At 42.2% G+C, this 25,126-nt stretch overlaps 1 protein-coding gene across 13 annotated transcripts in view; it reads left to right on the top strand.

Moving 5' to 3' along the window:
• Nucleotides 1-25,126, top strand: part of ADD1 (adducin 1) — an 87,299-nt gene that overhangs the window by 27,081 nt on the left and 35,092 nt on the right. For 12 of the 13 annotated variants that reach the window (XM_043573113.1, XM_043573120.1, XM_043573111.1 and 9 more), the window contains exons 2-3: nucleotides 14,310-14,524; nucleotides 19,202-19,364. In XM_043573113.1, the coding sequence (XP_043429048.1) occupies nucleotides 14,327-14,524; nucleotides 19,202-19,364 (361 nt within the window). In that variant the 5' untranslated portion in view covers nucleotides 14,310-14,326. Of the gene's footprint in view, nucleotides 1-7,812; nucleotides 7,836-14,309; nucleotides 14,525-19,201; nucleotides 19,365-25,126 lie in introns of those variants that run through there. The other variant, XM_043573110.1, reaches the window with a different exon arrangement.

The following is a 25,126-nucleotide window of genomic DNA, read 5'->3' as shown; positions in this document are numbered from 1 at the left end:
AAATGAAGCAAGGTGATGGCTTTTCTTACAGTCAAATGCTCTAGCATCCAAATGCTTATATTAGCATTACCAGTCCAGAATGTTAGATTGGACATGTCTGTCTGTCTGTCTCTCCCCCTGTATTTATGTGTATAAAGTGTGAGTCTGTAATATAGGAGTAAATGGTGCAGATGAGCCTCTTGCCCTATTGGGTTTATATTCTAATAGCGAGATAGGAATACTAATTTCTGACAGTGATACTAATAACGAACATTTGAATACTTCCCATGTGTCAGATACTTGTTTCCAAGCATTTTACATGCATTGAGGTGGTACTGTTGTTAAGCCTTATTATTTCACATGTGGGAAGTGAGGCCGAAGAAGTTAAGAAATTTTCCCAAGCATACAGAGTCGGTAAGTGGCTGAGCTGGAATTTGAACTCAAGCAGTCTGGCTCCAGAGTCTGTGCTCTGAAAGTGGTGATGAGTGCATTGAAGGCAAAGAAAACCCAGGGTGATTTGAGAGAGGTGGGAGTAGGGGCTACTCTAGGGTGGGCAGGGAAACTAATCTCAAAATTTATAGGTGAAATTGGACCCAAAACTTGCTCCTAAAATAAGGAGTAAGACACTCAGCGAAGCTGGAATAAGTTTGTTGTGGGCAGAGAGAAGGTAAGTGTAAAGCTGTCAGGCAGGAAGGGGTTGGGTGTGTTTGTGGACAGAAGAGAGGCTAACGTATCTGGGACATCACGGCGGAGAGATGGCTAGGGGCCAACCTTGGAGGGTCCCTGCCGGCTCTGGTCAGGATTTCAGACTTTATTCCAGGGGCTGTGGGAAGCCATTGGTGGGTATTAAGCAGGGGCAGGACATGGTTTGATTATATTTTTATGAAGAACAAGTTACAGGAGTTTGAGGATAGAAGCAGGGAGACAAGACTAGGGGAGGATTAAGAGTCCTGTTTGGGACACGTTAAGGTTGAGTGGACCTTTTCGTGTCTTTGTTTGCTTATTTACCAGAATGTAAATGAAATATTTTAATGCTTAAAGAAAATGATGAGAAACAGACTTTGTTTTATCCCCAGGCAAATGCCGGTCCTCATTCCTGGCCTTGGCTCTGGCTGTCCCTGTGCCTGGAGTGTCTGGATGCCCTCACCATTATGGTGAGGGTGATGTCACCTTCTCCAGAGTCCTCTTCCGCCCTCCTCCTTAATGTTGGACCTGCTCCCCACCTCCTTGTCCTCTTGGCCCCCTCCCGTAGCACTTCTCCCCTTCGAATGCACCATGCCACTTACTCATCGTGCCAACTGCCTGGCCCCTCTGCCAGAGTCTGTCACTTCTGTCTGCGGGCTAAGTGCAGAGCCTTTTCAAGTTGGGATTGTCCCCTCCACTGCAGTAATGTCTTGTCTATTGAAATGGCACCATTTTGCAAAGTAAAAACTGATGAAGGTATGCAGTTTGAGGCATAATTTTCCTTTGTCTGAATTTGGTTTTGACCTCTTTTTGGTTTATGGTTATTAAGGCTTTTCGTAATTTCCCCTTTCAGATATCATCCAAAATTTTTAAAGACTTCAGAGGTTTTTGGATGTTAACATAGTGATAGTGATAATGAGAAATAAATTATGTGTGTACACGTGTGTCCTAGGTGAGTCCAGTAATCATAGCTGCTTGTTAATGTGCGTGCCCTGTCTGCCAAACACTGCTAAATGCTCTCCAGACAGCATTTCGGATTCTTACAATATCCCTCAAGGTTTCCGTCACCACATCCAGTTTATAGATGAGGAAACTGAGTCCCAGAGAGAAGTTAAAGCAGCTTGTCCAGGATTACACAATTCGTAACTCTCACTTGGCCTTGATTGACTCTAGACACACACTAGGCTGCTGCTCTCTGCCAGTGATTCCCTGTGTGCCGAGTCTTCTACTTTTCTGATCCTCAGGTTTCCTGCTTTTAAAATGAAGGGGTCAGGGGCACCTGGGTGGCTCAGTTGGTTGACTGAGGTCAGGTCATGATCTCACGGTTCGTGAGTTTGAGCCCCGCGTCGGGCTCTGTGCTGACAGCTCGGAGCCTGGAGCCTGCTTCAGATTCTGTGTCTCCCTCTGTCTCTCTGCCCCTCCCCCCATTCATGCTCGGTTTCCCTCTGTCTCTCAAAAATGAATAAACAAAAAAAAAATTTATAAAACAAAGGGGTCAGAGTTAAGGGGTCTACTGCGGAGACCTTTACAACATTGAGTCAGAAAGGCTGTAAGGTCCTCATGTCTGCTGTGCTCCCTACTAACTCCTCAGGTTAACACACTTAAGGATGACCTCCTGTGCCCCAGACAGCAGGGCGAGATGCTGTTAGACCACGAAAATTCATAAAGCCTGGTCTGTCTCTCCCCATTAGCAAGCTGGACCATGTCCCCTAATAGCTACAGACTTCAAGGCCAGTGCGATTAGTGGCCTGTTCTTTAGCGCTAAGCCTTGTCTGTCATTCTCTAACACTGAAGAGCATTTTATTTGCTTCCTTAGAGAAGGAAGTGACCTTTGGTACTTGTAGGGCAGGAACTCCAGTGCGTTTGGCAAGATGGAAGTCATGGCTGCAAACTAGAGCCAATATGGGTTTAAACAAATACTCCCGTTTTAATCAGCCGCTACTGATGTAAAGAAATACTGGGTTATAAATGATTCTGATATGAACAGAATCATTTTGGAGGAGAGGCTGGGAGGGGCTCGTTTAACCTTCCACATTATCAACTCTTGCAGTCTCCGCTTAGGATGAGACAGTCTCTTAGCACCTACATTTTGTCACCTGTAAAATCAGGAAAGGGCCACCCTACTAAAACATCTAACAATATATATTAAACTGTAAGCTGTAAACAAATGTTTGGTATCATCGTGCTGCTGGAAATACAATGTACTGTGTATTCTGTTCATTTTATACCTTCAGTGATGCTTATTATTTATGTTCGTCATGGTGTTATGTCTTAAAATTTTTCTTTTTTTAATAAATTATACTTTATCAAAAAAATTGTTTTAAATGTTTATTTTTGAAAGCAAGAGATAGAGTGCAAGGTGGGGGAGGGCGGGCAGAGAGGGAGACACAGAATCCGAAGCAGGCTCCAGGCCCCGAGCTGTCAGCACAGAGCCTGATGTGGGGCTCGAACCCACAAACCATGAGATCATGACCTGAGCCGAAGTCAGACGCTTAACTGACTGAGCCATCCAGATGCCCCTATAAATTACACTTCAAAAAAAAAAAATCTATCTATATCTATATCTATATCTATATCTATATCTATATATCTATATATCTATATATCTATATATCTATATATCTATATATCTATGAGCAGTAAAGACTCTCCTGGCCATCTCTGTCCTCCATCTATCCAGATCCTTCTCACTTCTCACAAGAAAACCACCATTTTAAGTTTCTTGTATATTCTTCTTTCATTTCTTTATGCAAATACAAGCAAGTATAGGTATTTTTCTTACCCCTCCTCTCCCTCATGAAAAGCCACCACACATATATCATTCTTTGTATTTTGCTTTTTGCACCTGACAGTATATCCTTATTTCTGTGAGAACTAGACCATCAAAAAACTTGTATGCTTATAAGTATAGCATAAAAGGGTTTTCGTTCTCCGTCAGCAGGCATAGTTACTTTTCAGAGAATATACTTTTGGCAGAATTTTACTTAGGCTTATGCTTGTGATTTTAAGTACTTCCTGACCAGCTCCAAAGAGAAAAACCTGGCCCTGTTTTCAGAAGTCCCACAGTTAATAAAGGAGCCTGCAGCTCGACCTTCGCGTGTGTGGAATATGCATTTCTTAGTGCACTTGGCAACGTGCCCTCCGTCTTTTAGCCCTGGTTGACTATCTTCAAAGCTTCTGTTTAGCATTTGTCTTCCACAGGAACCAGTTACTTCACAAATAGGAACATTTAGTGACTGACCATTACATTCTGAAAACACTGTTTGTTTTTGTGGTCAGTATTTTTAATCTTCTGTATGACCCTGCCAGACTTCCTCACCTTCTCCCTCCCCCCAGAAAAAGAAACAGAAATCCAGCTCAGACCCTTACTTTGTAAGCCACTCTCATAGAATGAAATCCAGGAAGAGTCTTGTTTCAGTAAAACAGTAAATTTTGGAAGAGTCCGTGGCTTCAGTAAAAATATAGTGAAAACTAAAAATAGTAATTGAAGGACAGTAATGGGACCGTGAAGGAGCAAAAATAGAGAAAGTCGTTGGCACTATCGGAGGATGAAGTTGAGTTATGCCCTTGATTATTTATGGTGGTTCAGGGCATGTGGCTTAGAATGTGTGGATCAGTAGAGTAATGGCAATGGAGACTGTCCCGTGGAGTGGGGGTTATTTGTTGAATTGTGAGGTACCATATGTAAAGTTTTTTCTCCCAGATTCCTCTCTTGAAATCTGAATTGCAGTTTCCTTTGTGGAACTTTTTTTCTTTTCTTTCTTTCTTTTTTTTTTAATTAAAAAATTTTAAACATTTGTTTATTTTTGAGAGACAGAGTGTGAGCAGGGGAGGAACAGGGAGGGAGACACAGAATCCGAAGCAGGTTCCAGGCTCCCAGCTGTCAGCATAGAGCCTGATGCGGGGCTCGAACCCACGAACTGTGAGATCGTGACCTGAGCCGAAGTCGGAAGCTCAACCCACTGAGCCACCCAGGCATGCCATGTGGAATTTTTTCTTGAAAAACATTTGTTTGGGGGGGCGCCTAGCTGGCTCAGTGGGTGGAACTTAGAACTCTTGATCTTGGGGTTCTGAGTTTGAGCCCCATGTTGGGGATAGAGATTACTCAAAAAATAGAATCTTAAAAAAAAAAAAAGAAAAGCCCTTGTTTGAGAGTAAACTGATCAATATGAGCTCATGTGCCATCTGAAAGTGCTGGATGTCACTTTATAATTTTTCTGGACGAAAGGAAATTTTGTGAAATCAGCAATGGAGGATGACTTTGTATTTCTTCACCGTCCATGCACTTAACCGATCTTCAGGTCTGTTCTGTGCTAAATGGTGGGGAGAGAGTGCCCTGCTTTCCTGCTCCTGGCCAGTGTTCCACTTTCGACTTCTTGTACAGCAGTTGAGGGATGAGCTTGGCGTTTGGAGCGAGTGGTCTTGGGTCCGTGGCCTGACTTGGCCCTTTATTCATCTTGAGGCCTCAGGAACTTGAAACTCAGAGTCCGTTTTCCACCTGCAAATGGGTTGTTAAGTGGACAGAGCTGGGTGGGAGCTTGGTGCGCTGCAGGGGCCTTTGGCACACTGCCATAAAGTTCCTGCGCTGGGCTCTCTCCTGCGTCCCTTGCATTTCCTAGTTGTATTCTCCTCAGCTGGATTGAGAGCAATTAGGTGTGGAGTTTGAGAGTCCTAGAAATGGTAATTATTTCTCTGTAGCATTTTCTCATTTTCTCCCCCAAGGTGCTCTAGGCTGCACTGTCTCATTTGATTCATTACGTTAGGGAGATATTTCTACTTTATGGATGAAGACTTGGTCCTTGTTGAAGTTCTGCAGTGGAAGTAGTGGGACTGACCACTGGGGTCTGACCCAGGGGCTTGTCCACCGCCTTGCACTAACCCCTGGACTGGAGGGTCCTGTCGTCAGCACATGTGGACAGGCTCCAAACTGTAGTCTTATTTCCAAATTCTTGCTTTTCCATTTGTGGCTATGCACCCTTAAACAAGCAACTCGACTCTGTGATAGTACACCATAGGGTTGATTAAAAAACCGTAGTTAGGGGCGCCCGGGCGGCTCAGTCGGTTAAGTGTCTGACTCTTGATTTTGGCAGGTCATGATCTCACAGTGGTGGGATTGAGCCCCTCGTCAAGCTCCGTGCTGAGCATGGGGCCTGCTTAAGATTCTCTGCCCCTCTTCCCTGCTAGCACCCTCCCCTCCCCCGCAAATGAATAAACATTAAAAAAGAGAGAAACCTTTAAAAAAAAACAGTTAAAAGAACAACAGCAGGTATATGACTGAATGCAAAAACTAAACTGTGGAAGATTTAGGCTGGGGACTTGTTAATTAACCATTCATCCTAAGGGAGAGAGGACATAAGAGGACCCACCCAGGTTATCATGTCCTGATTAAAAGGAGCATAAGTGTGGGCCACGAGGCTGGGAAGCATTGTTTTGATTCAGTTTGACTTTTTATTTTTTCTTTCTTTTCTAATTGGATCTGTGCTGGGACAACATACGGGTGGGGAGGTTAGTGTGTGGTGTTGTTAGGAGCAGGCGCTTTGGAGCCAGGCAGCTGGAGTTCAGATGCTACCCCTCGTGTTGGCTGCTTCACTGCTTTGTGCCTCAGTTATCTTATCTGTGGGAAAACATGAGTTAATGCGTATACAACTGAGTTTTAAATCAGCACTTAACCATATAGTAAGCAGCGATTATTTTAAAGGGGACTTTGGAGCAGTTTCATCGGCAAGGGAACATCCGGAGACACAGGAATAGAAATGATCCGATCAGAGTAATTAAAGGCTTGTACTTAGCTTTGAGGCCCCAAGCAGGGCAGGACACTCAGCCTGAACCTGTGAAGAAGAATCTTACACAGAAGGTGGGTGTTTGCCCTCGAGGGGAGGTGGAGAAAGAGGCTGGTACTGTGAGCAGTGAGGGCTTCTAACTGATTCTGGTTGTGTTCTGTTTGATTTGGGAGAGGGCTCCAATGTTGGACTCCCTCCTGCCAGTCGGTATTAGGGACTCCTCTTTTGACTGGCATAGCACCCCTTCCAGACTTGTAGGTTTCTAAGAACTTATCATGAATTTTTGGCCATGGTTTTTGTGTCTCTTCTGCTTTCCCAGCCCAGGCGCTGGACAGGGTGTGGACTATCCATGCAGCACTGTCCCAGCCCTTTGTCTGAGCTTAGCCATCAGTGTCCGCTCCTCCTGTTTAAAAGCTTGTCACTCTTTGGGGGTGCCTGGGTGGCTCAGTTGGTTAAGCAACCGGCTCCCGGTTTCAGCTCAGGTCACAGCCTCTTGGTTCATGAGTTTGAGCCTTGAGTTAGGCTCTGTGCTGACAATGCAGAGCCTGCTTGGGATTCTCTCTCTCTTTCCCTTTCTCTCTGCCCCTCCCCCTGCTCGATCTCTCTCTCTCTCTCTCTCTCTCTCTTTCAAAATAAATAAATAAACTTAAAAAAAAATGCTGTCACTTTTTCCAGCAAAGACTACACATTTTTTTAAAGCTTTTTTCCCCTATGGATTTATTGAAATATAATTGACAACATTGTAATACATTTATTTTTTAAAGTTTTTTTTTTTTTGAGAGAGTGAGAGAGTGCACACAAGTTGGGGAGGGCAGAGAGACAGAGGGAGAGGGAGAATCCCAAGCAGGCTCCGCACTGTTAGCGCCCCCCGACCTGGGGGATCAAACTCATGAACCTCGAGATCATGACCTGAGCTGAAGTCAAGAGTTGGACGCTTAACTGACTGAGCCACCCAGGTGCCCCTCAAAACTGTGATATATTTAAAGTGTACAGCGTGATGACTTGATATGTGTAAACGCTGTGAAATGATTCTCACAATCAGATTCACATCTCCGTCACTTCTCACAGCTACGTGTTTTGTTCTTGTTTTGTTGGGGGGCGATTCTGCCACCTGTTCCATTGAGTGTGTCCTGATGATGCAGTTTCATTCTGGGCACAAACCTCACAGAGCCCTTCCCGAGAAGTTAGGGTGTCTCTTGCAGCAGATACTCTACTGCAAGAACAAACAGGGTCTCTCTTGAGTCCCTGCTGTATGCGAAACACTCTCCCAGGGCTTGTTTACAAAAGTGAACTAGAGATTGAGTGTCTCTGTTCTTTATGGGCCCACAGACTGGTGATGGAGCAAGCACTCATACAGATAATTTGGTCCTGTTTGAAAGTGGCCGAACAGAGGTGAGTGTAAAGTTCCTTGGAGCCCTGGAGGCCAAGTGCCAAGCTCAGAGGCTTGGGAACACTTCACAGAGCAGGATATATTTGAGTTGGATCCTGACAGTGAGTGGGGCTGGAAGGTTTGGAAGAGAGAACAGTTCAGGTAGGTCACTAAAGGCTCCTTCAGCACCTTCCTGCGGGGTGCCAGGCATGACGCGTGAGAGCGGGGGTGGTTGACCGCTCGCTCACTGTGCTGTCTCTGCTGCTGTCTTTAAAGCTCAGTAGATACCCGTCCACCAGGTGACTGCTACCTGCCCCGAGCCTCCTGGAAGCAACTCCTTAGCTCTAAATGCATCTCTTCTGTGAAGCTTTCCAGACAGCCCTCTGTATCGGTTTCTTGGGGCTGCCGTCACAAAGTACCATTGCCTGGGTGACTCAAACAACAGAAATTCATTGTGTCTCAGTTCTGGAGGCCAAAAATGCAAGATCAAGGTGTCGGTAGGGTTGGTTCCTTCTGAGGCCATGAAGATGAATCTGTTCCAGGCTTTTCCACTAGCTGCTGGTGACTTTCTGGCAGTCTTTGCTGTTCCTTGGCTTGTAGATGCGTCACCTCAGCTGACCCCTACCTTCCTCACACGGCGTTCTTCCTATATTCGAGTCTGTATCTAAATGTCCTCTTTTCATAAGGACACCAGTCATATTGAATTAGGGATCCATACTATTTCACGGTGACCTCGTCTTACCTAATTACATCTACAGTGACCCTAATTTCCAAAAAAATGAAAAAACAATGAATTTTGCGGGGAAACAGTTCCACCCCTAACACCGTCGCCGCTCTTTTTACCTCCCACCGTTGGGCACTTCTCCCTCGCTGATACGTTAAGTAGGTTTCTGTCATGGCACCAAGAGTGTTTGATTACATTTATTTGTCTCTCATCTACTCACTTTCTAACTTTTTATCTCTGGTGCCTCACACATAATGGGGAAAGTAGCTGTAGTGGAGATCTGTTAAGCACTAGCAGATAACAGAAATAAAGGGAGATACTGCAGAGGTCACTGCTTTTCTTGTTCTCCTGTTGACAGTTCCAAAGGCTGTCTGGAGTTAGGTGTCAGATGGCCAAGGACACCTGCAGAAAGTACCACTTTTGTCACCACATGAGCATTTTTGATACCTCCTGGTTTATTTTCCATGGAGAAGTTCATTATCACCTGGCAGTCATGGTTCCTGAGAAATGTTTTAAGAATAATTAGGAACCGACGTGACCTTCTAGCACACGCTTTATCCCGAGAATTTTGTTAATGGCCACCTTCTTGTTTCAGCCTTTGGTTTGAGTGTTCTGCCTTTAGGGATTCAGAGATAAATTCAGTGAATGGTCAGACTAGGTAGCCGTTAGCGAAATGTCTGTGCCGGAAGGGAGATGCCAAGAAGTAACAATCTGCCCACAAGCTTTAGAATGATCTCATAGCTATTTTAGAGAAGCAAAAATCTGTCTGGTTTCTGATCTAAGGTTTAGTTATATATCAAGATGGATCATTCTGGGCTAGAATACCTTTGGTAAGAAAGAATATTCCAGGGCATACTTTGTCATTTCCATATCAGTAAATAATGTATGAGGCAGAGTGGTGTCTTACGGGACATTAGACAAGGGGTGTTAATCTTAAAATGTCTTTTCATCCCAGTATCAGTGATATCCGTGTGAAAGAACTTGCTGAAATGTGTTCATCTGAAGGCAGGCAGGGACCAGCTTATGTAAGGGGTTTTGAGACGTGCTTTATTCTAAGAGGAAGGAAAATTATGGAGCCTTTCGGACCATACAGAATATATAGTGAATCCTGCTTTATCCTTCATCCAGCTTCGACAGTTACCGGCTCATGGCCAGTCTTACCTGTTTTGTGTAAGCCTTACTCTTCCTCCCTCCCACCCCCAGAGAAGCTTTAGGCGAATTCCAGATGCCATGTTATTTCATCCATAAGTATTTCTGTGTGTGTGTCTTATATAGCTAATATAACCAGAATAAGATCATACCTAAAAATTTTAACAATAATTTCTTCATGCCATCCAAGACTGGTTGATGTTCAGACGTCTTATTGTTTCATATGTCATTTTTAGATTTAGATCAGGATTCAGCTAAAGACCTATTGTTAGCCATCAGGTTTTAAGCAGGAGAGTGAGTGCTATGATCAGACATGTTTAAACTCCTTGGTTTCGCTGGGGAATGGGTTGGTGTGGGGATTATTGGGAGACAGGAAGTGGAGAAACTAATTAGGAGGTAGTTGCGTGTCCAGGAGTGTGTGTCCAGGAGTGACATGGGCAGGGGGTGGGTGCGAGATGTCACGTGGGCAAGCCAAGCTTGGTAGTCAAGGCTCATCCAGACCTTTGGGTTCTGTTGAGTGCATTTGTGTATTTGAATGGATTGTTCCCAGAGATTTCGGTGATTTTAAGTATCAACATACTAAATTTAGTGAAATCTTAACATTTTTACACAGGTAAAATTAGAGCACCTTTGTAGAATATTGAGATGGAGAAATGCTGATCCATTCTTGTCTTTTATCAATTTATTCAGCTTTAGTACAGCTCATGTGCTACTGTGTCATCTTGTCTGTGTAATCATAATTACAGTATTGATAATATTATAGAATAGAATAGAAAAATTATAGTTTTTCACTTATATGGTATAATCTCTTATGTATGCTATGCCAAAGAATCTATAATTTCGTAATACTGTATCGAGCAGATTTTAATATTTATGTTATGACCATTCATGTACTGTTAGACATTAACAACTAGTGAGCATGTTACTACCTTTTAAATTATTTTGGGGCACCTGGGTGGCGCAGTCGGTTAAGCGTCCGACTTCAGCCAGGTCACGATCCCACAGTCTGTGAGTTCGAGCCCCGCGTCAGGCTCTGGGCTGGTGGCTCAGAGCCTGGAGCCTGTTTCTGATTCTGTGTCTCCCTCTCTCTCTGCCCCTCCTCCGTTCATGCTCTGTCTCTCTCTGTCCCCCCAAAATAAATAAACGTTGAAAAAAAAATTTAAATTATTTTAAAATACTCTAATGTTGCCAGAAATTTTTTTGCATCTGTATTTCCCCATTTCTTTTTTAAAAATTTGGATTAAGTAATAACTTAGTTTTAGAGATCTTCCTAGAAAAATTTGCTGTCTTAACATGCTCCTAAAAACTAAGCTCATGAAACTTGAGTGCACAACTGACAAAAACTAAATATAGCTTTGTGCTTTAAAAATGGAATTATGTTTGTTCTTGATTAGTAGGCTCAGAATATGTATACTTTGGTTTTGATTTAAATTTATAGACTTCCTTATTGAAGGAAGGGAACACATGCATATCTAGTCTGCACTCTGCGTCTTATCCCATTCACATGGCAATTTGTAATAAAAAGAGAGCAATCTCTGCCTTATCTTTAACAAGTGTTTGAGAGATTCTGTGAGTCAGCTCTGGGAACCAAGAACCAGCGATGGTTGCCTCTAAAATGTTGCCTGTGTCCTTATTAACTGGTGAAAATGTCTTCCAATTGGGACTCAGTAATAGAGAAGTAACAATACTGCATATTCTTCTTCTTCCTCTCTCTTTTATCCTTGATATAGAACCTTTGTTTCATTGGCTCAGAATGTTCAGCTTCATTTACATCTAATGAAGAAACATTAGACAACCATTATTTTATTCTTTGCATCATTATTTTAGAACAAACTAGGTTAAAGTAAACAGATTAAACTAAAATTTTATGAGATATGTTTAGAGAAGAGTAAGTTTTAAAGACTACATTCAGGTCCTGGGTTTATTTATTCTGTGTGGACTTTTAGTCCCTGATTGTTTTTATACCTTGTCTTTGAGTCCTTGAAATGTGTCACTTTAAGCATATATTATTTCTGTCCTATCTTTAGGTTTCAGAAGAACAATATTTAAATTGATCTCTATTAAAAAAAAAAAAAAAGGTTTTCTCCAACTGATTCTTTGGCTGTTGATACCATAAGATATTTTTTTATATAAACTTTTCTTTAAAGCCTTGCTATTCAGGGGCACCTGGGTGGCTCAGTCGGTTAAGCGTCTGACTTCGGCTCAGGCTGTGATCTCATAATTCGTGGGTTTGAGCCCCACGTCAGGCTTTGTGCTGACAGCTCAGAGTCTGCAGCCTGCTTCCGATTCTGTGTCTCCCTCTCTCTCTCTGCCCCTACCCCACTCACGCTCTGTCTCTCAAAAATAAATAAATGTTTAAGAAAAAAAAAAAAAAAGCCTTGCTATTCACATTGCAGTCCAAAGTCAGTGGCATTGGTCTGACTTACGAGACATGTAGCAATGTAGCATCTCAGGCCATTGATTTCATTCCTTCTCATCCCTTTGGGGACCTTCTCCCCCCCACTGCTGCCTCTGTCCCCTCCCACTGTCATCCTCATTATTTACAGTATGGCTTGCAGGTTAAGAACAAAAGCTCTGCAGCAGATGACCTGCACTTTGAATCCCAGCCCTGCGCCTTCTCTGTTGAGTAGCTGAGTTCCCTCATCTGTGAAGTGAGGATAACAGTGATGTGTCAACAAATAGGGAAGGGCGCCTGCCTGGCTAGGTCGGTGGAGCTTGTGACTCTTGATCTTGGGGCTGTAAGTTCAAGCCCCATGTTGGGCATAGAGATGACTTAAAAATAGAATCTTTAAAATAAAAAAAAAAAAAAACCAAACACAACCACAGAACCAAATAGGGAAGTTGAGAGGATCACGTACAAGTGAAAACCAAGTGTCTGGAATACACCCTCTCCTTCCCCTGAGCACCATTATTTCAGTAACAAGCTGTCCTGGGACTTTGCAGCTTAAAATAATTATCTTATTATCCATAGCTCATGATTTTGTGGATCAAGAATTTAGGCCCTTTCAGCTGCTCAGTTCTTGTGCTCTTTGGGGTATCCACTGAGGTCACTTGATAATTCTCAAGTTTTTTTATTGTTATTTTAATTATTACATTGTAAGAGTTCTTTATATATTCTGGATGCAAATCTCTTCCCAGATACATGATTTTCAAATATTTTCTCCCATTCTGTGGGCTCTCTTTTTACTCTCTTATGTGTCCTTTGAAACACAAACATTTTTAAGTTTGTGGAAGTCCAATCCATCTTTTTTTCTTTTTGTTGCTTGTCCTTTCAGTGCCATAAAACTTTGCCTAACCTGATGTCTCATGGATTTACTCTTGTGTTTTCTTCTAGGAATGTTATAGATTTTGCTGTTACATTTACGTCTGTGTTCCATTTGGGATGAATTTTGTGTGTAGTGTGTAAGGAAGGGGCACCGATTACATTTCAGTTGCTAATTTAATCAACTTGGAAATCTCTACCTTGCTTATCCCGTGTGGCTTGAGGAGCTGTTGTCCACTCACGATTCAAATTCTGCCTGTGGCCCCTGAGTCTGTTTCTCACCCTGTCTCTGTTTCCTTTCCTTCTTGTTCTTAATTCATTCAAAAACTTTTATTTATATACAGCTCTATGTTGGGAACTATTCTAGGTGCTGGTTCTGCCCCTTGTTCTCACATTGTGTTCTGCTAGCCAGTGTCCCCTTCTCTCCGGCTTTAACTGCTGTCCCGGTGCTGATGACTTGTGAATCAGTGCCTCCTCTCTCAGTTTGTGACTCCAGCTTCCCCAAGGTGAGGACAGTGTCTGATTAATTTTTGTGCCTAGCACAATGGCTAGACATAATAGGTGCTCAGTAAATACTGCATATATGTAGTTGAAGCTGTCATTCAGTGTCTTATACGAACAATAGTAATTAAACTAGTTGATTAGTAAAGGGTGTTGTCTAGAGATTTAGTAGTTAAAGAATATAATTTAGTATTTGAACATCATTTCAGATAAAAAGATTGGGATTAAAAAGTGTAAATAAGTAGCTATAATAACAGATTTTTAAATTTGAGTCATTTGGGCATCTTTTAGGTTAGTCACAAATTAGGGCACATTGACATTTTCAGGACCTGCCGTTCTTTGAACTGAAAAGGTGATGTTGATGAGGAGTATTTCCCATTTGCATGAATCAAGATGTGTGAGCAGCCTCTTATTGATGGGTTTGGAAAATCCTTTGCAAAATCAGTACTGACATAATCTTGGAAAAATACCATAAATCAGATTTCTCCAGAAATGAACTCTGCTGTTGGTAGGTCCTGTCTGGGTGGGACAACATCATGACTTAAACCGTCTTGTCACAGTTGAATATCGAGTTCTTTTTCACTTTGACAGAGGACTTAATAGCTTTGTGAGATTGTTCTGTTGTGTGTGAGGAACAATGGCAAGGACAGACGCCCTTGGCCTTGGGTTGGTAGAAGGGGCGGGAGGTGGCTGATGCACCGTGTGCCTCAGGCCACAAAGAAGCCTCACACGCCGTGGCTCTGACTCCATTGGTCACAGCCCTGTCACGCTGGAGGCTGGGTTTGTCAGGCTGGCTGCTGGCTGTGAAATGCTATTGGACATTGACTCCAACACAACGCTGTCTGTGTGTTGATTCTGTAGGAGCCGAGAAAGACTGTATGATGAACGGTGACACGCGGGCTGCGGTGGTGACCTCGCCACCCCCGACCACAGCGCCTCACAAGGAGAGGTACTTCGACAGGGTGGATGAGAACAACCCGGAGTACTTGCGAGAGAGGAACATGGCACCGGACCTTCGCCAGGACTTCAATATGATGGAGCAGAAAAAGAGGGTGTCTATGATCCTGCAGAGTCCCGTAAGAGAAGCCTTCTCTCTGAACCAGTGCACTCCTCCTCCTCCTCCTCTTTTTCCTCCTCCTCTTTCTCCTCCTCCTCTTTCTCGTTCTCCTCCTCCTCGTTCTCCTCCTCTTCCTCCTCCTCCTCCTCCTCCTCCTCCTCCTCCTCCTCCTCCTCCTCCTCCCCTGATGCGTCTGCTCTTAGCTGTGTTGTGTGTGTCCGGGTCCATGTGTTTTCACACAGGAAATCAGTGCCTCGCATGTACGTGCAAGGCTTTTGAAAGAATTTTGTCTAGTTCACGTTATCAGTCAAAATAAATGAGGACTCTTCAGTGTCCTCAAGGAGGGGAGGTGCTTTCCTTCTCTTTTTCACTCTCTTACTACTTCTCCAGAGAGTCTGTTTATTTCAGGACCCTTTAAAAAGGGCCCTTTCCTCCAGACCTAGCTTAGCGCCGGGCACTTACTGGGCCTTACCCTGTGCCTGATCATTGATTGGGTTTCCCTTCAGTTACGTCAGCACTGAGAGTGGGAAGCGCGCCCAACTCTGCGTCTTGTGCTTGCGTCTCCACGTAAAGTAGTTCTGTCTTATTGTTTCCTCATGTTGATGCTGCTGCCCTTGTATATGCTTTATTCCTTTTTATCCTTCTCATCTTGTTTGATGCCCTTAATACTTTGAGGTATCATTTGGCAGGTAGTCATTGAATTTTTTTTAATGTTGATTGTCTCAGCAGCATACAGCTGTTCAAGGAACCTAAGGAGTTAGCGGTAAACAGGACAAATAAGGTCTCAGATTCTAACAGATTCTATTTGTTTGGCCGTTATTACTGTTTGCTTATTGTTGAGGCGTAACTTAGAGTGATGCACAGAAATCTCAAGTGTACAGCTTGGTGAAATTTGATGTGTCACACCCTGTGTGAGCACCCAGGTCAGGGAGAGGACTTCACACTCCCCTCGAAGGAGGTGAACAAGAAACAACAAAGAGAAGTGTGGTGCAGGAGGCAGTGGGGTGATTAGATTGAGTGGTGGTTAGAACAGGTCTCTCTGAGAAAGGGAGGTCTCACCTGAGTCTCAATGACTGGAAGGAGCCGGCCATGCAGGGGTGGCGGGGGTGGGGGTGGGGGCAGCCTTCCAGCTTGAGGGGCAGCTGACATGAAATTCCTAGGATAGCCAGGGGTGTGCTCTGTGGGCCTGGAGAGTCAGAAGGCACCAGTGTGGTCTAAGCACCGGAGGCAACAGAGAGGGGGCAGTGAAGTTGGATAGTGGGGAGGGGCAGGTCCTGGAAAGCTGTGTAAGCTCACATCAGGAGTTTGTTTTGTGTTCACAGTACAGGAGAGAGTCATTGGAGGGCTGCAGACAGGAATGGCGCTATTTGGTTTTTAAAGAAGTTATTCCGGGTTTTGTATGGAATGAGTATTATAGGGGCGCCTGGGTGGCTCAGTCGGTTAAGCGATTTCAGCTCAGGTCATGATCTCACGGTTCGTGGGATCAAGCCCCACATCAGGCTCCATGCTGATAGCGTGGAGCCTGCTTGGAATTCTCTCTCTCTCTCTCTCTCTCTCTCTCTCTCTCTCTCTCAGTAAATTATAAACTTACACACACACATATTTAAAAAAAAGAAAAAGTAATTGTAGGGGTGCCTGGAAGGCTCAGTCAGTAGAGCTCACGACACTTAATCACAGGGCCATGAGTTCAAGAGCTACGTGGGGTGTGGAGCCTACATTAAAAAAAAAAAAAAAGTATGGGGTAAGGGAGAAAGCTGTCTTCCAAGCAGGAGGTGGTGGTAAGTTTTGCGTTTTATTTTGAAGGTAGGATACATAGGACTTGCTGATGGCTGGTGAGGAAGAGGTGGTAAGAAAAAAGAAAGGAATCAGGAAAACATTTAGACTTTTGGCTTGAGCAGTTTCCCATGTAAAACCCGCAAGAAACTAAGTACAAGTCCCCAGGGGTAGAGTGCAGAAAGGAAACTTCCAGCACATCATGCGCAGGCCCTGGGGACTGAGCAAGCCCCCATCCACAGGTTGTCTAGAGCACAGTAAGCATCGGCTGTTACCAACCTGAATGCAGTGTGGGACCCTGGAACAGAGGACAGAAGTCGAAAGCCTAGAATTGCTTTCTAGTAACGCACTGGTGCTGGTGTCTGGTTTTAGGAGCACGGAGAGTTGAGTCAGTGAGGGGAGTGGGAAAGGCCTTGCCATGGCCGTGGATGCTGGTAGTTGGACAGATGCCACAGGGAGCTTGAGCACACACTTGAGGCTGGTTCTCTCTTGTCAGGGAATAGTAAGTGGAGCCACCTGCTGAGAATGCGCCCAGGGCATTGTGCAGGGGTTGTGAGGAGAGAGTGGGTGAGGGGATGGGCTGTTGCTGGGTTAATGTGAAGGGCGCGTCAGGTCAGGGTCAGGAATTCATAGTGAGACAACATAGCATGGTCTGGGTTTTTTTTTTTTTTTTTTTCCCTCCCTCCAGCCTCTCTACTCATTTGAGCAGCATGAATAGAAAGAGTGAAGGGTTGAACTTAACCAGGATTAGGGTTTTGTTGGGTGAAATGGTGGAGAGTTGAAGGTGTGAGCAAGGGAATGATTATAATGTTAAACCAAGGGTCCAAGTTGGGTGAGGGAGGTCAGGACTCAGGAAAGGTAAGGGATGGCAGAAAGGTGTTAGGGTCATGACAGCGTTGAAGAGAAGGGTGAGTTGGATGCTGGGGGGGGGGGGTGTTTGGAGAACCCATGCTTGGCTCTGACACTGAAGAGGGGCGCAGTTCCTAGGAAAGAGCATGTCCAGGGCATGATCGTGGACAGGGGAGGCTGAGGTGAGTTGGATGACAGGGGCATTGGAGGAGAGGTGGTCAGGAAGCAGAGAAGTCAGGTGTGGATGTAGCACCAAGGAAGCACACAAGGTCATTGGCCGGTGACTGCTGGCTGGAGCTAGATTCTGGGATCCAGACAGGTGGCTCCCGGCCCTCACTGGTCACCGCTAAGCTCAGCTCCTTACTGCACGTGTAAGTCATCTGGGATGCTCTTGACACAAAGGGCCTCTTGCCCTGCGGTCTTCTTTTTGTGTTGTATTTGCTAAGCTTTAAGTTCCTTGATGGCAAGAACCATTTTTTCTATGTGTATAATCTCAGTACCTAGAACAGCACCTGATACTTCTGTGTGTTGTGCTGTGTACACGTGCTGAGTTGTGATGTCGTGCATGTACATATGTGGTACCTGTATGTTGAATTGAGCTTCCTGCACATATGTCTGTGGATTTGGAAACTGTGGAAATAGATTGTTTGGTTTTTCAGATTGAGGGCCCGTGAGGGCAGGGAGCTTGTTTTATGCAATTTTTGCTTCCTCTGTGCCCAGCCAGCACACTCTGGGATGTTTGGTAGAGGCTGTCTGCATCTGTCTGTATCTCATCGTCTGTATCTGTGCGTATCTGTCTGTGTCTTACATTCTGCATTGATAACAGAGTTCTGTGGATTTAGTTCTGTTTCTTACTCAGAGCACCTGTCAGCTTTTCCCTCCTTCCTTGACTACCACAGAATACGATCTGTGACATTATTTCTCATGATACAGTAAATAGGGGCTCCTCCAGCAGCTCTTGGTTCTTGACGTTCTTTTATACCATTACATTAAATGTGGTATGTTTGTTTGTTGCTTGCTTCCTGCAAGTGATAGTTCTATTTAGACTGCCCCTTGGCAATATACCTTTTCAGCTTTACATTGAGGCAGTGGAAAACTAGAAGAAAGTTTAGTATATTTTAATATAAAATCATCCAGAAGCCCTCAGAGTATTTAAAATCAGGGGTGGATAATGATTCAGTGAGTTCACATTTTCACATTAAATGTTATTTATTAAGATATTTCCTTATAGGGTATATAAAAAATTATTTTATTGTGGTTTGGGAAAGCTATAAATCTGTATTGTTTCAGTAGTGACTTTATATGAAAGTCACTATTCACCCAATTTAATCCTTTTGCCTAATTTAGGATTTTTAAAAAAAATTTAGGATTATTTGATAAAGGACAAATGTTTTAGGGTTCCTTTTTCAACTTTTAAAAAGTAATTTTAAAAAATCTATTTTGAAAACAAATCTGTTTTGAAGAAAATACTGAGAAGCACAAAGTACAACATGAAAATTGCTAATAATTCCATTACTAAAATAATTGTAATGAACATTTTGATGTATTTAATGTAGTCTTTTTCTATATTTAGATACATATTTTCTCTTACAGAAAAAGGTTCCATTGCTTTCTAACCTTTTCACGATCAAAAGTATATCAGGAACAATTTTATGTCCTTTCCTTTTTCTCAGCCTCTTGTGTTGAATGTGTGCAGGGAATTCTGTCGTGAGGTGGGCCAGTGTGTTCAGTCAGTTCTCCACTGTCTAAAATGTCAACATCACCCGTTTTCCCGTCTGTCATTCATGATAGAATGAACATTCCTATGAATAATTCTTTGGACATGTCTTGATTATTTCTTTAGAAAAGATTATCAGCAATAGAATGTTCAAAGATTTAAGCTTTTGTACTGTTTAAATTACTTTCTAGAAAGAATGTAGCAGATTATGCTCCAAGTAGTAATATATGAGAATATCCACTTACTTTTCCAGCACTGGATGAAAACAAACAAACGGGTCTATGTGATAGTTACCTGTGCCTTCCCAAGGAACAGAAAAGAAATAGTGTCTCACTGTTGTAATTTGCTTCTAATTAGGCTTTCTGCGAAGAGTTGGAATCAATGATACAGGAACAATTTAAGAAGGGGAAGAATCCCACAGGCCTGTTGGCATTACAGCAGATTGCAGATTTTATGACCACGAACGTACCGAATGTCTACCCTGCAGCTCCGCAAGGAGGGATGGCTGCCTTAAACATGAGTGAGTAGCTCCTGACTCTGCATATATGTTCTGTCGTTTTGTAGGTTAAATTTTCTGACAGTTTTGGGGCGCCTGCATGGCTCAGTCAGTTAAGCATCCGACTCTCGATCTCAGCTCAAGTCTTGATCTCAGGGTTGTGAGTTCAATTCCCACGTTGGGCTCCACACTGGGTGGGAAGCCTACTTAAAAAAAAAAAAAAATCCTGACAGTTTTTTATGTGAAATAGATCAGTATACAGTGTAATACATAGAATTGAGATTTTTGAAAATTAATATTTTAGTTACAGTAAAAAAATAGTCTGTAAGTCTGAAAATGTCTTGAGTGTAGAGGGCTCCTTTTTTATGAGCCATTAACTGTTATTTCTCAGGCAGATGACATTTTAGGTGGCTTCTCACACCTTTTGTGAACTAAAATTAATCAGAAACAATGCTTGTGAAGCATTGCACACATCAATTTTGCCTGAACTTCATTCAGGCAAACGTTTCTTATCCACCGTTCCTTATTGCTGCTTGTAAATGGGTGAGAAACAGAGAAATTCCGAAAGAAAGCCAGGGGGAGATTGTTGGATGGGTGAATGTGAGCAAAGAACGGGTAGCTGTGCAAAGGTGGAGGGGCTTTGCCATCGCTGTTGAATTTGTAAACGTTCACATGACGGGGTGAACCTAGGGCAGCTTGAGTACTGTGTACTGACCTACTGTGTACTTCTCTGGACCAGTGTCTGCCGGTTCTAATTGGATAGTCAGGTTCTTTTTTTTTTTTAATTTTTTTTCCCTAATGTTTATTCATTTTTGAGAGACAGAGACAGAGCGTGAGCAGGGGAGGTGCAGAGAGTGAGGGAGACACAGAAGCAGTCTTCAGATCTGAGCTGTCAGACGGAGCCCGACTTGGGACTTGATGAGATCATGACCTGAGCCGAAGTCGCATGCTTAACCGACTGAGACACCCAGGTGCCCCTGGATAGTTAGCTTCTGATGGGCCAACGTAAGACAGTGGTTTCTGTTAGGTCACCTGGTGTTTGCAGTTTGCCTGTCAGTTCCATAGTATTCTTAGAAGTTGACTGACACCCACCAGAGTGATGCATCCATTAATGTCCACAGAGTGATGAAAATAACATTTAATTCACTAACTCAAACTTTTACCCTGAAGTCAAACGGTAGTCGGTTTTTCTTGTTTTCACATGGATTTTTAATGGAATCCTGTGCTGTCTGATACGGATTAGGTAATAAAAGGGTGGTGTAATGTATTTACTTACTTGCATATTGTCTTCTAGTCAGAGAAAAGGAAATTTTATTTCAGTAATGCCACAGCATGAAAAGAAAGGAAGAAAGCTAATTAGTTTCAATTATATCTAATGATATGTTTCTTAAAAACACAAATTGAAAAACAAATTATTACAGCCTTTGTTGTAAAATCTATAGAAATAGCATAGAATAAATGATCTATAACTTATAAAGGATTTTAAGGTGAATACTTTTATAACTCCTACCCAGGTTAATAATAAAACGTTATTGATCACTTGGCCTGTTTCCTATCATCCTCTCAGAAGGAACCCACCATCTTTTAAGAATTATTTATTTATTTATTTATTTATGTATGTATGTATGTATGTATTTATTTATGTTAATTTATTTATTTTGAGGCGGGGGAGGAGGGGCAGAGAGAGAGGGAGAGAGAATCCCAAGCAGGCTCTGCCCTGTCAGCGTGGAGCTTGACGAGGGGCTCAAACTCACAAACTGCAAGATCATGACCTGAGCCAAAATCAAATGTTGGACACTCAACCGACTGAGCCACCCAGGCGCCCCTAAAAGATTTTACTTTTAAGTAATCTCTCTATCCAACGTGGGGTTCAAACTCACAACCCTGAGATCAAGAATTGTACTGACTGAGTACAGCTGGTCACCCCAGGAACCTCCATTTTGGCTTGTAACCACTGCCTTGGTTTTTCTTCATGGTTTCGTCAATCAAATGGTCATCCCTAAATATTTTGGTTTGGTTTTTGTCTGTTAAAAAAAATTTTTTTTTGTTTATTTTTGAGAGAGAGAGGGAGGGAGACAGAGTGTGAGCAGGGGAGGGACAGAGAGAGACAGAGAGATACAGAATCTGAACCAGGCTCCAGGCTCCAAGCTGTCAGCACAGAGCCCAATGTGGGGGCTCGAACTCAAGAACTGTGAGATCATGACCTGAGCCGAAGTTGGACACTCAACCTACTGAGTCACTCAGTCGCCCCTTTTCTCCTTACATTTAAAGAAAATGGGTTTGTGGACCTGTAGAGTTTTGTGGCTGAATTTTGCTGATTCCATCTCCATGGTGCTGCTAACATGTTTTTTTGTCTTCTGTATTTACAGTAAGTTGGTAGTTGGATCTAGATGCTTGAGTGTGTCTGGATTCAGTTTTTTGGCAAAGCCTACTTTGTAGGTAGTACTGTGTTCTATCAGGAGTAGGCACGTAGTCTGGTTGTTTCTTTTTTGTGTTAACAGCCACTGATGCTCAATAAATAGATCTATTAATTTAATAAAGGTTCCAAGATGGTGATGTTTTAATTCTATCATTCCTTCCTTTATATTCATTAGTTAAAATATTTCTGTCAAGAGAAACTTCCCTGGTAAATGGGGCATGGCTGGAAAGGGGCCACGCCCTTCCCCATCACTCATTTCATGTTCAAGGGGAGCCTCTTGCTGAAGTACTTGTAAATGATCTGTTTCTGGGTCGGGGTTTCAGACGTAACAGAGCACTTTCCTGGCTGTGGTCTACTGACCATCAGGCATGCACACAAAAAAGGAGCTTCCCTTCAACAACTGTTTTTGGTTACCCAGTGTGGTCTAAAGCCCTTTTCAAAATAAGAAGTTAGTTTCCTATCGTTCTTAGATGACCAGTTATTTTTTAGTATTATTTTGAATTCATAGATTTAAATATATTTAATGTGTTTCAAAATGTTACAGTTACCTGTTGTGATGCTAACATTGTCCCATCTTTGATCAGTGGAAGTCCCTCCAGGTTGACTTCTGAGCCTAGTGCTTTGACAGTTTCCAAGCCATCCCCCATGAGGAAATGTTCCAGGTTTCCGTAGTACATTTCCTGCCCCAGGTCTGGAATCAGCCATATTGCTAAGAAATCTTTATTTCTTTTTGTGGGAAATGGAAATTAGGTACTAGGGATGCTCTTTGCTAATGGATTAGTTATTCTTTTCTAGGCCTTTTTAGTGGGCAGAACTAGGAAATATATATTATCTTGTGAATTATATGGCATTTAGGAATTTTAAGTATATTGGAATTATACTCCTAATTCCAATCAAAATTCAGGGCTAAGGGGTTTTTACTGGACCTTTTCTATCTAACATTTATTCTCCTTTCTTCCACAACAAGAATTCTGGCCTTTAAGGACAACCAGGAATAACAAAACCAGAATATTATGTAATTACTCATTTGTTTTCCCATATATCACACAAAGTAACCATACTCTACCAACAGTCTATTCTCTTCATGATTTAAAATAGTTAGTCTATGTTGTCAGAGTATGTAACCATTACACGTTATGATCTCCCTCTTATAATGTTCATTTAGTGTAATAATTAATACATAATAAATATATATTAATTCTCACCACCAACCTTTGTATCCGTGTATCCCTCAGTCGTTTTGGTTGTCTGAAGTGCCTTCTGTAGTAGAGTTCTCAGAAAAGACTTGTGGAAACAATACTCTCTGAGTTCTTGCCTGCTGTATATCAATATTAATTGAGTTTGTTAGGGTGTAAAACACTAGACTCACATTTTCTATGTGTATCTTAAAGAGATAACTAATTTTTTTCCGTCTCAAAGCATTGCTATCAAAATTGAAGATACTCTTCCATATAAGTGACTTGGTCTCTTTTCCTGGATGTTCAAAGTACTTTTTTCTTTATAGAGTCCATCAGTTTTATCAGAATATGTCTTAGTGTTGTTGGTCATTGTGGCTTAATTTTCTCAGATGATGCGCTCTTCCAGATCTTTTGTATTTTATCAATATTTTGTTTTTTAGCAGTATTTATTCTGTTTCCTGTTGTTTCCTACTTTGGGGATTCCTGTTATATGCATGTTGGAGTTTCTTTGTCTTTCACTGTTGCTTGTTCTCAAATCCTTTTTATTGCTTCATTTCTTTATGATTTAAAAAATTTTTCCATTTCATGTTCTTTTCTCTTTTAGTTTAGTGCGTATGTATGTATTTATTTAGAAGATTTTGTTTTATTTTATTTTTAAATTTTAGTATATGTGCTTGCCAAAGCAAGCACTATTTTATTTTTTAATTAATTAATCTAAAAAATTTATTTATATTTGAGAGAGCAAGCAAGTGTGGGTAAGGGGCAGAGAGAGAGGGAGAGAGAGAGAATCCCAACTAGGCTCTGCACCGTCAGTGCAGAACCCGACAATGGGGCTCAAACTCACAAACTGCGAGATCATGACCTGAAGTGAAATCAAGTCAGACGTTTAACTGACTGAGCCACCCAGGCTCCTCTAGATTTTAATTTTAAATAATGTCTACACCCAGCATCATCAGGCTCAAACATAACAACCCCAGGATCAAAAGTTGCATGCTGTACCACCTGAATCAGCCAGGTGCCCCCTAGCTTAGTATTTATTTTTAAAATTATTTTTTCATTTATATCTAATTCCTTTTATGTTCTAATTCCTTTTATGTTCCTTCGTGAATTTTTCTAATTAAACGTTTTTTCATATCTTCTATTATTAATACCTTTCTTCACCTTTCTTTACTGTTTATGAAGCAGTAGGTTATCGTTTTCATCTGTTTTGCATACATATCTTTCTTGTGTGATTTCATTATCTGTAGGGATGTGATTCTGCATTTCTTTCTTAAAATAATTTTTGGGTGGTATTTGATCGTGGTATGTTTTTGTTCACTTTTACACGAAACTTGGTTTTCTTGGAGATTCCTGGTTTAGGCAAGCTTTTCTAATGTCATGGCTCTAGAGCTCCCTCTTCTGTTTTTTTTCAGAGTGGTAAAAAAATATGGCAGTTTGTTGAATGAAGTTGGGTCCTGTTTCCCTTCCTTGCTTTTATCTGGACTCTTCTGTTTTCTTTATAATTCTGTGCTAGTCAGTTTGGGTTCGAATTACCATATATTTCTTAGTGTGAGGCTTTGTCTTAAAAGACAATTTTAAATGGTTAGTTTGGAGAATTTTTAAGGATTTAAGTGTGCAGAACTCCTCTTGGGTCTAGCTGCTGTTCTCAAATTGGCCCTCTGAGCTTTGTAGTGAGTTCCTGATGGTTCTTTTGAGGGTCTTAGGTTCAACCAATGGTCCATGGTTCCTTCTGCTTCCTCCTACATGTATGCTGATATACACTGTTGTCTTTGTCAACCCTACCCAATTATATTTTCAGTTTTGTGAGTCTACCTTATTACCTAGTGTTGTTGTAGATATCATTCTTAGGTTTTTGGCTTTGATATCTTAGTTGCTGTAGTTAATTTTTTTGTGGAGGGTTGGAATAGAGATTTAGTAAGACTCAAAAACTGTACCGTCACTGCTACCATCTTCTGAAAATCTTCTGAAAAACAATTTTTAAGAATTGAAGATCTAGGGGGTACCTGGCTGGCTCAGTTGGAAGAGCATGCAACTCTGATCTCAGGGTAATGAGTTTGAGCCTCGAGCCTGATGGTTGGCGTAGAGATTACTAAAATAAATAAAACTTAAAAAAAAAGAATTAAAGATCTAAAGTAGATGATTGACCTATGTTAAATCAAGATGATAGGTGGTTTTTGGTATTGTTCTCT

This window comes from Prionailurus bengalensis, chromosome B1 (genome assembly GCF_016509475.1).
Source record: "Prionailurus bengalensis isolate Pbe53 chromosome B1, Fcat_Pben_1.1_paternal_pri, whole genome shotgun sequence".
NCBI lineage: Eukaryota > Metazoa > Chordata > Mammalia > Carnivora > Felidae > Prionailurus > Prionailurus bengalensis.
This window is presented reverse-complemented; position numbering and strand designations above follow the sequence as displayed.